This window comes from Diuraphis noxia, unplaced genomic scaffold (genome assembly GCF_037042655.1).
Source record: "Diuraphis noxia isolate RWA-SAM2 unplaced genomic scaffold, SU_Dnox_SAM2 contig0013, whole genome shotgun sequence".
NCBI lineage: Eukaryota > Metazoa > Arthropoda > Insecta > Hemiptera > Aphididae > Diuraphis > Diuraphis noxia.
This window is the reverse complement of record NW_028301723.1, coordinates 380569-394901: the sequence shown is the minus strand read 5'-3', so window position 1 is coordinate 394901 and position 14333 is coordinate 380569. Positions and strand designations below refer to the sequence as shown.

At 30.6% G+C, this 14333-nt stretch overlaps 1 protein-coding gene across 3 annotated transcripts in view; it reads right to left on the bottom strand.

Annotated features, from left to right (window-relative positions):
* LOC149054019 (protein muscleblind-like) overlaps positions 1–14333 on the bottom strand; it is a 183975-nt gene that overhangs the window by 17018 nt on the left and 152624 nt on the right. For all 3 annotated transcript variants that reach the window (XM_089230689.1, XM_089230687.1, XM_089230688.1), the window contains exons 4-5: positions 13659–13832; positions 3043–3243 (exon numbers count right to left, since the gene is read on the bottom strand). In XM_089230689.1, the coding sequence (XP_089086815.1) occupies positions 3043–3243; positions 13659–13832 (375 nt within the window). The remainder of the gene's footprint in view (positions 1–3042; positions 3244–13658; positions 13833–14333) is intronic.

Here is a 14333-nt window from a genome sequence, read left to right as displayed (position 1 = left end):
ATTAATTACTATTAGTTGTTGGTACTCGGGTAATGGTATGGTGGGAATAGGATTTCTGGTCGGCATAAGAGCACGGTGATAACAATACAAATATCTATGTGTTGCTCGTCGTTGGCCCGGGCAACAGATTCAGCCTCGGCCGCGCGACCCTCCCTATCTGCTGCACTGCAATTCAAACGTTACGGGTCGGAAAAAGTTACTAATGCCAAAATAAATTGGTGGGTTATATATCACGTGTATCGAGTCAGCATACCCAGGGTCACGTAAATAAGCCGGACCGGAGTTCATGCCGACGGAGGGTGTTGCTATATCCGTGGTGTGTCAGTGTAGGTAGACATGACCTATTTCGTAATATATAAAACGTAAGTTGCTGCGTAATTATATTATTGTCGTTGGCTTCAGTTTACAAATTATTCCGTTTCGCGGCATTATACCATTATAATATTATAACAATTTATATTATGTATACTCCGAGGAATTTCAAAAAAGTTAACTTTATAGTATTACGTGAAACGTTTAGTATAGGTGTATAGTAGCGTATTACTGCGTGTTGTGATTAATATTTTTATTTTTTTTTTGTTTAGTTCGTTATCGATTAGCTTTATGTGATAAAAAAAAAAACAAGTTTACAGTAGTTGTCGGTTATTATTGCAATCTATTGTATAATACGATTGGGCGTTATATGTTAAAAAACATTTTTACGAGCTCAATCGAATATAACTGATGAAGGTGTGTTGTAAAAATTATGTTTTTTTGTGACGACATGTAGATACGTAATATAGCGATTGAATATTGATTTTTTTTTGTTTCTCCTATACATTATAAGATTACTCATTTAATTGTATGTATAATGTAAAATGATGATGGCTACGAACAGCAATTGAATTTATTTCTAAATTATTGCCGAGCCAGTTTAAGATAATTTTTAGTTACTATGTTATTTATGATTTACAAATTTATCAAAAGTCGTTTAATCATATTTAGGAATTATAACAATTCTTGACAAATATATAAATAAAAAAAAAAATATATATATATATACAGAGAGAAAGAGAAAAAGAGAGATTTATAGTTAGAAATGGGGAAATATATCTCAGAATCACGAGTAAATTAAATTTTGGCGAGAAAGCAATCAACTGTAATTGCATATTAATGAGTAAACTATCTACGAGTAATTTTATGATCCTATATCGATTTACCTTGAAATACAGTGTGATTTATTTCGACTACAACTTTTCTCTACTCATTTTACAGTGATTTCAACTTTTAATTAATATTAATATTATTAATATTATTCGAAAAAATGTACAGAATAGTCCGAATAGTATGTAGGTAATAGGAAAATTATGTTGACTATCAATCTCTCTACTATAAAATTAAAATAAAACGATAACCTTACGAACGCTTTCCGGGATAAGATTTACTTAAAAAATAATCATGCAGTATTATACGAAAGTACCTACTACAAAACGTAATATTTTAATATTAAATGAATAATAAATTATTGAATTTTAGATTTAGATTTAGATTTTAGACTAATCATTTTGACTCGATTGGTGCTAATAATACGTATACAACAGGATCGAATTATCGAGGTGCACTTAAGACGTTGGTGCAATTATAATTATGGTATTAGGTTATATGGCATGGGTCACAGAGCTAAGTTGATATTGTATAAAATCTATCTGTCCGCGATGCCTTTCTCAGATCCTCGTGATACGCATGTTAAAGTAAAAAGTAATTTTATAATAGCCACACGACAGTCGCAGTAACAATAGTATAGGTAGGTATAGTTATAATAATATTATTATGTATATATTAGTATGACAAAGAAATAAAAGGTGTGCGCTAAATTTAAAAACTTTTGTCGCATTAAAGGTAATTCGATTTTTATCAGATAAGCAATAGAAACATAACTTTGCCAACGGCATCGTACAAATCTACGAGGATGTTAAAAGTTCAAAAATAATAATAATAATAATAATAATAATAATAATAATAATCAAATAAACAAAATGTCCATCGGTTGATGCGAGTTTGTTTAGCCATACAAAAGTTATAAATGTTCATAATCAACAATCACTCGGCACTATGAAATCTATATAGTGTTATTAATTTTCATTAGTATTATTAGGTAAGTACTTATGTGTACCTACGTTCCTACTATAGAAGTAGTATATAAGTATTAGAAGTACGCATATAATAATATTATATATATATATATGTATACAAGATGTAATAACAGATAGAACTGACTTTTGAAATAACTTTTGTTCAAATAAAGTTTTTTGTTCTTTAAATGACCCTTGCGCTACATGTATAATGCATTTTTTTTATGTTTATTTAATACTAAATTTGCGAATCCGATTATAAAAATAATTTTGATGGTAAAAACTTACTTGATCTAAGTCAAGTAATTTATTTTTTAGAATTTTTTTAAAATTCAATGTTTTTTTGGATAAATTAATGTTGAACTCACCTAATAACTTTTTTAAAAATATGATTTTTGAGAATTTGCTGACGTGAGTATATTTCTGAAATTATTTATTTATCATGTAATATTAACAATTTTCGTCATACGTTGAATTAGCATATTTTTTTTTGTCAGGTATTTCTGTATTTCTGTTACACCCTTTATATATATATATATATATATATATGAGACTTTTATGTAGAGGTATATATAAATATGACTGGTGATAATAACGATATAATATAGTAATAATAATATATAGTCTAATAAATGTATAAAAAATAACAAAATCAACGCCACGTATTAAGAGTAATACGTTTGTATTAGCTAGTAAAAAAAATGTAAGAAAGGAAAAAAAATATTTTGCTAAAAGATCATGTATAATAATGATAATATTATAGTTTGATCTCGCGGTCATGCTTGCATTTTTTTTTTTTTTTTTTTTTTTTTGATAATTATTAGTATACAAAAGTAGGTATAGTATAATATACCTAAATAATTAATAAAGATGATACTATAATAGGACTAGGTATGGTGAAAAAGGGTATTGCTTTTTATATTTTACTAACGTCTAGACGGTCGTTCCTAGGCATTTTCTGTTGTGTAACCATTGTCTGCTGCACGGCCATGGCCAGCGGATTGTTCGGGTCTGACGTGATTATCGTGGTCGGTCCAATCAACGGGCCGGCGGCGCTAAAGTACGGCGTGTAAGTGTTTCCGACCTGGGTACTCGCGCCAGGGATTCCGGTCAAATATGCTGTTGGCGTTGCCTACGAATGACAAAAACATAAACATATCAATATAGGTATTTTAATATTGTTATTGTATATAGGTACGTAGTAAAATATTAAATTTAATAATTATCGTATATGGTATAGGTATAGAGGTATAGGTACATTAATAGAATAAAATTAATATTATAACGATTATAGCTACGTTTAAAATATAAAATTATATTATATTTACGTAGGTACAATAAATTGTATTATATCATTATTAGCCGCAGGGGTATATTGTGTAGGTACATACAGTGTATACACATAATATACTCTGATTCCCCCACCAATCGGATTCAAATAATTCGACCTCTCACCAAATCAGATTCTTATCAACGACGGTCTATACTGAAAAGTATTCAGAATTTTTTATCGATACGAATTTGTTAAGTCTTTTTAAAGCAAATAATAAGCCTTATTAAATATTTTGAATATAAAATCCTGTTAGATAAATATTTGACGGTGAGAAATTGTATCGACACATTGTATAAGTGAGTTACGATTCTTATAGTCTCTATCATGTTATATGGCTTCATCATTTCGATTTGGTGGTAAATCAAATCCGACCACAAATTAAAATCCGTTTATAGATCCTACCTGCCTTATATTTCTCAAAAGCATTCATAATTGATAAAAAATACTGTTTTTTTTATTCCACGTGAAGTTATGTATTACTCATAATACCGGAGAAACGTTTTTGTTTGCACGGACATAAGGGAGTATATAGCTTAAAATCAGGGGTCAGTAACCCGCGGCCCTCATTGTAATTATATGTGGCTCGCTAGTAAAATGTATAGATTGTGTAAAAAAAATCGCGAATTAAAAAAGTATGGACTAGAAACTCCGATTTAAAATGCTGTTTGTTTGTAGATACCTTTTTAAATAATTTAACCCAAGAGTTATAGGGACTTGAAAAAAAAACTTAAATTTGACATGAATATACATTTTTGTTTGGAATAAAATAATTTATTATTGAATTGTGGTCCGTGAAAAATGTTATATTAATTTTTAGGCCCTTGACGCATCAAAAAGGTTACCGACCTCTAGCTTAATCGTCTTATCAAAAACTCACCAAGCTTTTCGGGGATATAGATACTATACAGGGTGATTCTTTTATCAAACAACACTCATTATTTCAAAAACGAATGACTTTTTTCAAAATTTTAGAACCATCTTGTTCTAGAACTATATATTTTTTAAATATTTTCACCTTTATATTTATCAGGTTAATCATTATCAACTTTTGATTTTCAAATGAGAACCTATACTTAAAATTTCATAAACTAAAAAGGCTATTTTTTCAATGAATTTTCACGTTTAAATTAGTAATTGATTAAAGATATAGCCTCCCAAAGTTGGGAGTTTTTGGGTGGTGTTTGTGTGTTATAGGTGTATGTTAGGTGATACCATATGAATGTTGTTTGATAAAAGAATCACCCTGTATACTGCAGGGTGTTCCGCGAGGCTTTACCCATGGCGATATCTCACGAAATAATAGAGGTATCGAAATTATGGTTTTGTTATAAGACTCACAGAGATAAGAACTTTAGAACTACAATTATTTTTCTTATTTTAATTTATTTTAATGTTTTGGTAAAAAATTTTTAAAATATATTTGACTATTTCCAAAAATATTAAAGATAACCATTTTGTAGAGTTTATTTTTCTGAAAATATTGATGTTTCAACATTTTATTTTTATTAATTTACTAATTTTTAATATTTTTCCTAGTTATAAAGAAATAAAATATGATTATAACTATAGGCATACTGAATTCGTTCGGCCGGCATTACGCGCGACACGGCGTTTCACATATGTTTAACAACTATAACACTACGGTATTAAATAACTCGCAATTTTTCTCGAAACTAAAAAAAAACTTAAAAATCAGGAAATTAACGAAAATAAAATTTTGAAACGTCAATATTTTCCGAAAAATAAACTCTACAAAATGGCTATAATGGTGATTTTTTTTGGAAATAATTAAATATATTTTTTTAAATTTTTTACCAAAAAATTAAAATAAGAAATAATTGTAGTTCTTATCTCTGCGAGGTGAGTCTTATTACAAAACCAGAATTTTGATATCTCCGTTATTTCGCGAGATATCGCAATGGGTAAATCATCGCGGGAAACCCAATATAGGGTGATAATTATATGATTTGCATCCGTGGGGGAGGGGGGTTGAATCACCTCAGATGCAGAAACCCGCGCGACAAGGACGAAAATAACTTAATATAATAATATACCCATGGTAGGCATGGTACCTACAACATAGCTAGTTTATAACATATACCTATATACCGAGTCTCGGCGGTAACTTGATTTAAAGGATCGAAAATACAAACTATATTGGCTATTTTTTTCTGCCTGCGAACAATGCCGCTCGGCGTATAGTAGGAATGAGTTTCACTTTGGAAAAAACTTTTCGAATAGTTACCGGTTAGGGAACACACACACACACACCCATCTACACCCCACCCACAACACCCAAATGCGTGCGAATATTACATTATACGATCGTGTTTGTTATCGGCCATCGTTCGTTGTGCTGCGGTAAAAAATCGATTCGGGTGCGTTTTTCGCGTTTTTTTTTTATATTATATACATTTTTTTTTATGGCCTCACAATGCCGAATGTGTCGTGATACTATAAAATATTATATCGTAAATCGTAACAATTTAATCGTATAATAATAATAACGACAATACATTACTCCGTCGACGGCGGCGCCAGAACTATATTGTAGCCTATAGTTGTCGTGCGGATTTATTATTTTCGCGAAGCATCCACCGGCAACGTTTTTATATTCTATTATTATTATTTAAATCCAATATCCATTTAGCATTTAGCATCCTGTGGGTCACGCTGCAATATAACGGCGGTTGACAGTTACATCAAATCATATTCATAATATTTTATTAGTTCAATCTATATATCTCGCCGAAACTGCGTAATAATTTATTAAAGCCACACCCGAAGTTATTGAAGTTTTTATTTCTTTTGAACTTTGAAAAATAAACACGTTTTTCACAATACGATGTAATGATATTTGGAAACTAATGTTTTTAGTAGTTATGGTATTATAACCTAACTAAACCGACATTTATTTTTATTTATTTATACAATCATGCAATATATTTTATCAAGGTAGACCCGACGGGCGCCGCCACTGGCGCCACTGCGACAACGGAGCTCTATAAAAATATAATAACAACGCGACGGTATGCCGACTTTAATAATGAAATTGATGTGAGTGTGCGTGCGTATATACCTCTGCGCGCGCGTGTGTGTGTGTATACTGTAGTGTACTGTGCACACATTCCAAGCACCTAAAACCGAAAGTAATTAATACCAACTCGGCTGAAATCGAGCGCAGAAAACGCATTGCTTAAAAGGTTGCGTGACGCTCGGGCGTGGACGTATAAATCATCGACTATTCTCTCTGTATCTCTCTCTCTCTTTCTCTCTTTTTCGCGCACACTTTTGCCTCGCATTCCTTCTCCGGCGATTATACCAGCCGCATACGATTATTATTATTCGCGAGGACATTTTGTGCAATTATGCGAGGCACCGAAATCGCCGGATATACCGCCGTGACACGACGTAAAACTATAAACGACGAGAGTATTATTATTACGATGGCATTCGATTTGTCTGTCATTAGAAAAATTGAATATAGGAAATAGTATTGTATAATAATAATAATGATAATAGTCATTACTCATAATTCATAAGTCAAACCCTACAGGCTGTGTCTATCGTGCACACGCACGGACTGCTAAATTTGACAGGACACGTTGTGCGAAATATGATAGCAATAATGTCGTGACGGATCCGTTTGAATATTAATAATTTTTTCTCTTCGAAATTTGGGCGTCAAACAGCATAAATCCCTATTTGCAGGTTTCACATCACCCTTTTATTATTATAAGCATATACGACACGAGTGAAAGATCTAAATACAAGCTTGCTATGGCCGCAATGATGGCCACAAAGACCGGCCCTGCTTATATTACTAACATTAAATGTCGAAATAAATGGAATTTAAGTGTTGAGAGATCGATGCGCGTGCACTAATAAATTGTATAGCATTATGCATAGACGCATAGTTATTATATACTATAGTTGCAGACAATACTTTAAACTACCACCAGGTACTTCGTGAATCCTATATTTGAATTTACAGATCTGGTACAGGGCCTATCTCATATGATGGTCTTAACCACCATTTGTTATGCGGTCATAATAATGATACCACGTCTATGTGCACGTAATATTTGCATACATGTGACGAAAAATAATAAATCTACGACACGAATCGAGATAAACTATAGTTATCTATGGTTTATTATCATAGTCTATAATTCACTTATATCGTTTCGTATAATTGTATATACGGTCTGCAAGTTAGCTTATTATTGGCAACAAAAGCGTCTAAGGGGACGTTAGTTTTACTTCATCATCCACTTATAATAATTCGTACGGTTTTTTTTTTACCACCTGTGAGAAAGTACTAGCGAGTGATCATAATATATATTCATTTTATTTTAAGTTTGTATTTAAGACAGAACAAATTAAGCGACTATCAGGAAAATAACGCGATGACATCCGATAAGCCCACATTTAGTATTGATTGTTTAGTATTACGGTTGTATAAGTATCATAATAATATTTTTTTAATGACGATGACTATATTTCAATACCATTATTATTGTCGAGAAAATAAAGTTTATAGTGACATTACGATGCTCACGCGCTCAACTTTTAGATATCATCATCGTCATCGATGATACGTGTCCAGAAAGCAATACCCATTGTTACACGAGTAGGTATAATGTATTTGGTAATTTTACTATTATACATATTATTATGCATCGAATATTGTCAAGTGAAACGTCAATAATAATAATAACAAAAATGTTCGTTGGAACAACGGAAAACGAAATAAACATTTTTCAGAGCTGAAAAATAATACATATAGGTTATATAATAGGTACGTATAATATTGTAGGATGACGACGAAGACTAGAGAGTAGGTACCTATACCACCGACCATATTATTGGCATTTCATTTCACGCGTCGGATCGATAGACGGAAACAAAACAATTCGATAAATTTTTATTTTATATGGGATGATGGCACGGGGTTTATAATCCCGCAGTCGCCGTCACCCCGTTCGACGTCTGTGAAAAATCATGTAATCAGTGCTCGTCTATTCTATGTATTGCGGTCCGTGATAAGGGCGAATCTCACGTCCGGTTTGTTTTATTCGCTGTAAAGAAAAAAAAATAGTAATAATAAAATCTGGTATTTCGTTCACGTATTACGCTGACGGAGTCTGATTCGGTGGGCGCGAGGAGACCGTTTCCTCGACGAGTGTTCGCGAATTGCTCATGTGTGTGTATTTTGTATTCGGAGATCCCTCGTAAGACGCATTCATCGAACATTCGTCATATTATTATGTACACATATACCGCGGGGCCGCTCCCTCCCTTTCCCACCAACCAGTGAAACATCACTCGAATTTATTATTATTATCAGATACCATATTATAATAATTTATAACGTAGCAGGTATATTATACGAAGTGATTTGCCTCACCATTCAGGTCACACCATTCGCATGCTTGAATCGCAGTACGTTATTTATTATAATTCTGATTATTTGACATTTTAAGGAAGTGGGTAGCTACGCATAAAAAGATAATATAAAGTGGGTAAGTACTAAAATAAAGTACTCAAAGATAGGATTTTCAAATACCTAGATTTGTTACGGTATTAAAAGGCCGTAAAAGTGTAAATGTTACCTATATTGCAGTAGCATTTTTTTCTGAATGTAAGCCTCTTTTTTGTCTGTGCATTATTATAGGTTTATTTATTTTTTTTTTTTTTGAAAACGGTCATGTAGGGACTTGATAAAATCAAAAAGATTTTATTATCGATATTCGATTTATCATGGAATAATGTCTACTAGTAGTATTTAATATGCATAGTGATTTTTTTTTATATACTTCAGTATTTAGACACTGCGGGAATAATATGCAGCAGATAATTCGTATGAGATTAACTTGGTCCTTAGATGTAGGTGTTTATTGTTTGATTGACAAAATAACCATAAAAACAAAAAAATGTAATACTAATTATTTAAATATAAAATATAATATAATATATAAAATTAATATGATCATACAAAACAAAATTATCTCTATACCATGACTGGACTTACGAGATATTGGAAATCGTGCATATACACCAGGTTTTGAGCATTTGTTACCATATTTATTGTTATATTTTTATTTTTACTGTTATCATCGTTGAGCCAAACATAAAAAATATTTGAGAACAAAAAACAAATAAACTGATACAGTTTAAAAATTATTGATCAACATCTTTTTTATGTTTTATGTATTGCCCATATGTACCAAGCTATACATAATAATGTTATATTCAAATATTTAATAAGCTATAAACCTTAGATCTTGGTATACATGCGTGATTCGTAGTAGAATGATTCAGGAACTATATTCGTCTAAATTTCGATTTCAATATACATCAGAATCTTCAAACGAACCATCTGTTTAAAAATTCACAAAAAAGGGAGGTTCTCATTTTGTTTTTAACCTGCAGAGAAATAGCTAGGAGGTCAAGTCTCTTCTCTCTTTGGTCGTCGTATTTGTTTTTTTAATCGAATATTATAATATTATCATAATATTATATTGAACATTTTTAGAATGTTATACTTAAGTTGCACAGATGGTAATTATAGTAAATATTTTCCTATTATAGGTAATTATTTTTTTAAACAAAACAAAAATGTTATTCAAATAAAATGTTACGTTTTTGTAAAGTCACTTTTATTCATAGATAGGTACTTAAAGATGTATATTGTACTCATTTCACTAGCATCTCAATTAGCTTAACCTTACCTAAATAGGTAGATATATTATCCAATGTCCAACATCAAAGAATGACGGCATATTTTAGTATTATTGTGTTTAATGTTCTAAACTTTGTTGATCACCAAACACATACTCGGGTATATTATTACAGATTTTAATTTTTTTTTTATATTGTTCAATAAGAAATGAAATAAAATTATGTTTTTTTTTTTTAAATAATAAATAGGACGGTTACCTTTAAAATGTTTAAATATAAAATATAACTTTCATAGAAATTGGGTGTATGACAATGACATAGCCTTTAAACCATAATTGATTGATACAATTTTAATTATTATTTTTAAAATTTAATTTAATTTAATATTATTATTAAGTGTCATCAATAGCCTGCAAACACTTCGACACAATTCAATAATTGAATAGACGCATTCACGACAACGTGGGGGTTCAATTAAGAGACACTATAATATTATATTATTTATGGACGACCGAAATAGACAAGAAAATTGAAAAAGTTGTCAGCTCGTGAGTTAAGCAAGATGGCCAACATCACTGCTGCAGTGTACAAAAAACATCCATATAATGAACAGTTAAAAAATGAAATATATTAAACGATTTCATGGATAAAATATGTCTAAGGTGAATTTAAGCAGTTCACAATCTGCTCAATTGTTTTATTTCAATTACGAAGCCGAGCGGCACTTACTAAGTAAAAATATTCGGGACGAATAATAATAATAAAAAACCATCGATTTGCGTGTCTCATCTTATTTCAGTGAGATATTGGTTTGTAACGACAACGCGTTGTCTCGTTTCATCGTCTTAGACACCAACTCGCATTAACGTCTATCAACATTACGCGTACTGGCCAGAACATACTGAAGAACGCCCCCCGAGACTTCTCGTAAAATTTAACATTATAATATAATATTATTTTTACATCTCGCTTTTATTTTTGCATTGTTCACATCGATTTAAATTTTAAGTCGTACACGGCGCTTCTGCGAAAAACGATAAATATTGCTAAGCCACCATCGCCGCAAGTCGCATCTTAATACCTACCGATATTCTTCCACCGTAAATTTTTTTTCGTCAAAATAAAAACAAATCGGGACCGTTTTGCTTCATTATTAAAATTAGAAATTTTTGGATTCACTTATTAATTTGAATAGGTACCTTACTAGTTATCATTTTATATTTACGAATGTTGCGTTCGATATATTTTTATGTGCAAGTAAACATATTATCAAATAGCATTAAATAAATTAAAATTAAAAATCATTGTGATCAAATATATTCAAATATTTGTTGTTAAAAAAAAAATAAAAAATTAATTGTAATATAAAAAAATAAATATATACCAATTTTTCAAGTATAACACGATTGGGCGTGATAATCGATTTAAAAAAAATGTTTTACCTACCTACTAAAAGTATGGTTGGTAAACGATAAATATTTTTTTGTGAGTGCTGGAAAACTGTCGGTAAGGGGTTGAATGATTTCTCATGAATGTAACGTATTGACTTACTGAAGGTTAGCGACTACACCGTAGCCCGGAACAAAATATATTGAACATTTACTCGACAAAGATGAAATCGTTGCCACCGAAACGATCGAAATGATTATAAATCTATAGCTAGGAAGTGCCGAACGAGCAAAAACTAAAATATTATTAGTTATTGCTTATTACCATCGGTGCTACATATATATATATATATAATATTATAGTAATAGGAATCGTAAATTGCACCAACTGAAACCATACGATGGTAAATAATACATTGCAGGCACAACATGCATTATGCAACCACGGCAGGATAACAATTTATAACAAATGCCATTGATTAATTAAAAACCAAACCGAGGTTGCTTTTATACTTTTTCCAACATAAATTATTATTGAAGTACTTCACCATCGTAATGTTTGACAATCGTAAAGGCATAAAATAATTCGTATTGCAAAAAAAATAAATAAAACGAAGTTTTGAATATATTGAACATCGGATTGTCTCCTCTGCATGTTGACCTGCAACTAACGCCATAAAACCACACCATAGTCCACTGATCTACTCAAAGCCCCAGTCAATATTATAATATTTTTTGATAACCGTTGACATTATGGTAATAATTTTATGCTGTATTAATGTTGTCACCCTTAATGTATGGGTAATATCATTTATCAACACGATAGACGAAATAAAAAACAAAACCTAAAACTTAAAAGGCATGAAAACCAAAACCAAATATGTATATATTGCCTATTAGACATTATTTAGTTCTAACCAAAAAAATATTCAGATCAATATTAGTTTTAGTTTAAATTTTATTTTTCTAAAAATGCATTTAAATAATTAAAACAATGTATAATTTGTGTACCTCACCATTTTTTTTTTTTATACTATGACATATATTAAATATGACCAACTATTTATTTTTTATTTTAATTGTTTTATTTTATTGAACTGACCAAGTTTTTATTTTCCCATCTTTTTATTATAAATCATGTGGAATTCAAAAAAAAAATTAAAAAATCTACTTAAAAATTTAATTTTACTTTTATATAGATAATTGTTTTGGGTTTTATGTCCTAGCTGTATTTCATTCATTAACTTCATGATATAATATTATTACGGGTTTACTTGTTATCAGGTCAGTTGATAAATTAATAGATTGATAGTCAATAAATTATTTATAAACATTTTTAATTAGAAAATTAGAACAAAATACTATGTCTAATAAAATATGACAAAATAGAAAAATAAACAAATTTGTTTTTTGTTTTTTTGAGGTTTTATTTCCTTGATTGTATATTCCATAATTGATTAATATGCACCTGCTAATAATAACTGTTATTTTTATTATTGCAAAAAGTACGTTATATCTATATCACAAAAACATCGACCCATTCAGTTATTATACGCAAATATACGCAAATAGATATATCTCTGATGCCACGCAAATACCTATTAAAATAATAATAATATATTATAGTACGCCGATTCACTAAATATCATCATATTATTTATTGACAGTTAAACCGATTACTGAATATTGGAAAATAAATGTTATTTATTCCGTATTTATGAACCAATAATAATTATAGTACTAGCTAAATTATAAATGTGCTCTAAATTGCAATTATACGTCGTTATATAACTGATCAACGTAGGATTATGTAGATTATGATATTATCGTTAAACCATTCGTTTTACATTTAAAAAAAAAAATGTTTATACCTCCGAAATGTAATTAAATAAATCGTAATTCCTTTGCAACAGAGTGCTCGTATATCATTTAGGACATATTATAGTTATATGTGTGTGGGTTTTTGTGCGCGAGCGCTTACGCACAATTATTGTGATAAGATAAACATTTTTTGATCTATTAATGCGAATGCATCCCGCCACGGACATATTATTTTATAAAGCTTCATTATTACATCTGTATAAATAATCAATTCGTGTACTTTAACTGAAAATTAATATTATACAAGTTTAATAAACTCACCACTGCTGTAGGAACTTGCCCCGTTACAATCTGTTGATTAGCAGCCATAGTCATTTGCTGCATTAATGCATTCTTTAGGGCCAAGTGGTTACGACCATTTATCAACAGCTGGTCCTTGAGATGCTGCGGTGGATGGAAATATTTGCACGGCGGTTTCTCTCGGTTACATCTGCCCTGTAATTCGTTAACATAAATAAATTAAGTATTGAACATTCGCTTATTGTGTTAAACAGAGGTAAACATAATAAATTAAACGGCGTACACAATTAAAATGTGTCTGTTTTATCAAAGAAGGTAGCTAACATAATTTACATGCGTTTAGCAACATATTATGCACGCACGCATGTGACATAGTATTCACACCAAAAATAAGGCACTATTAATGTCTCCGAGTTCACCAGCATCTGTACACAAGCCGCGGCTGTACAACATTTATACATTTTTTTTCCGCAGTAGAGGTATGCGTTCTTGGGTTAGATCACACAGATCAGTGGTGCGTAAGTTTTTTTGACCTACGGCCCCTGAATTTATTGATTTCGACGAAGTGACCTCCTACCAACACTTGTCTACAAAAATTATATACAATATTTTTTCATTTGGAGTTAAATTATTTGGCAACCATAATGTTAAAATTTTGTGACTACCAGGTTGCGCAGATTTGCCTAATAAATAACC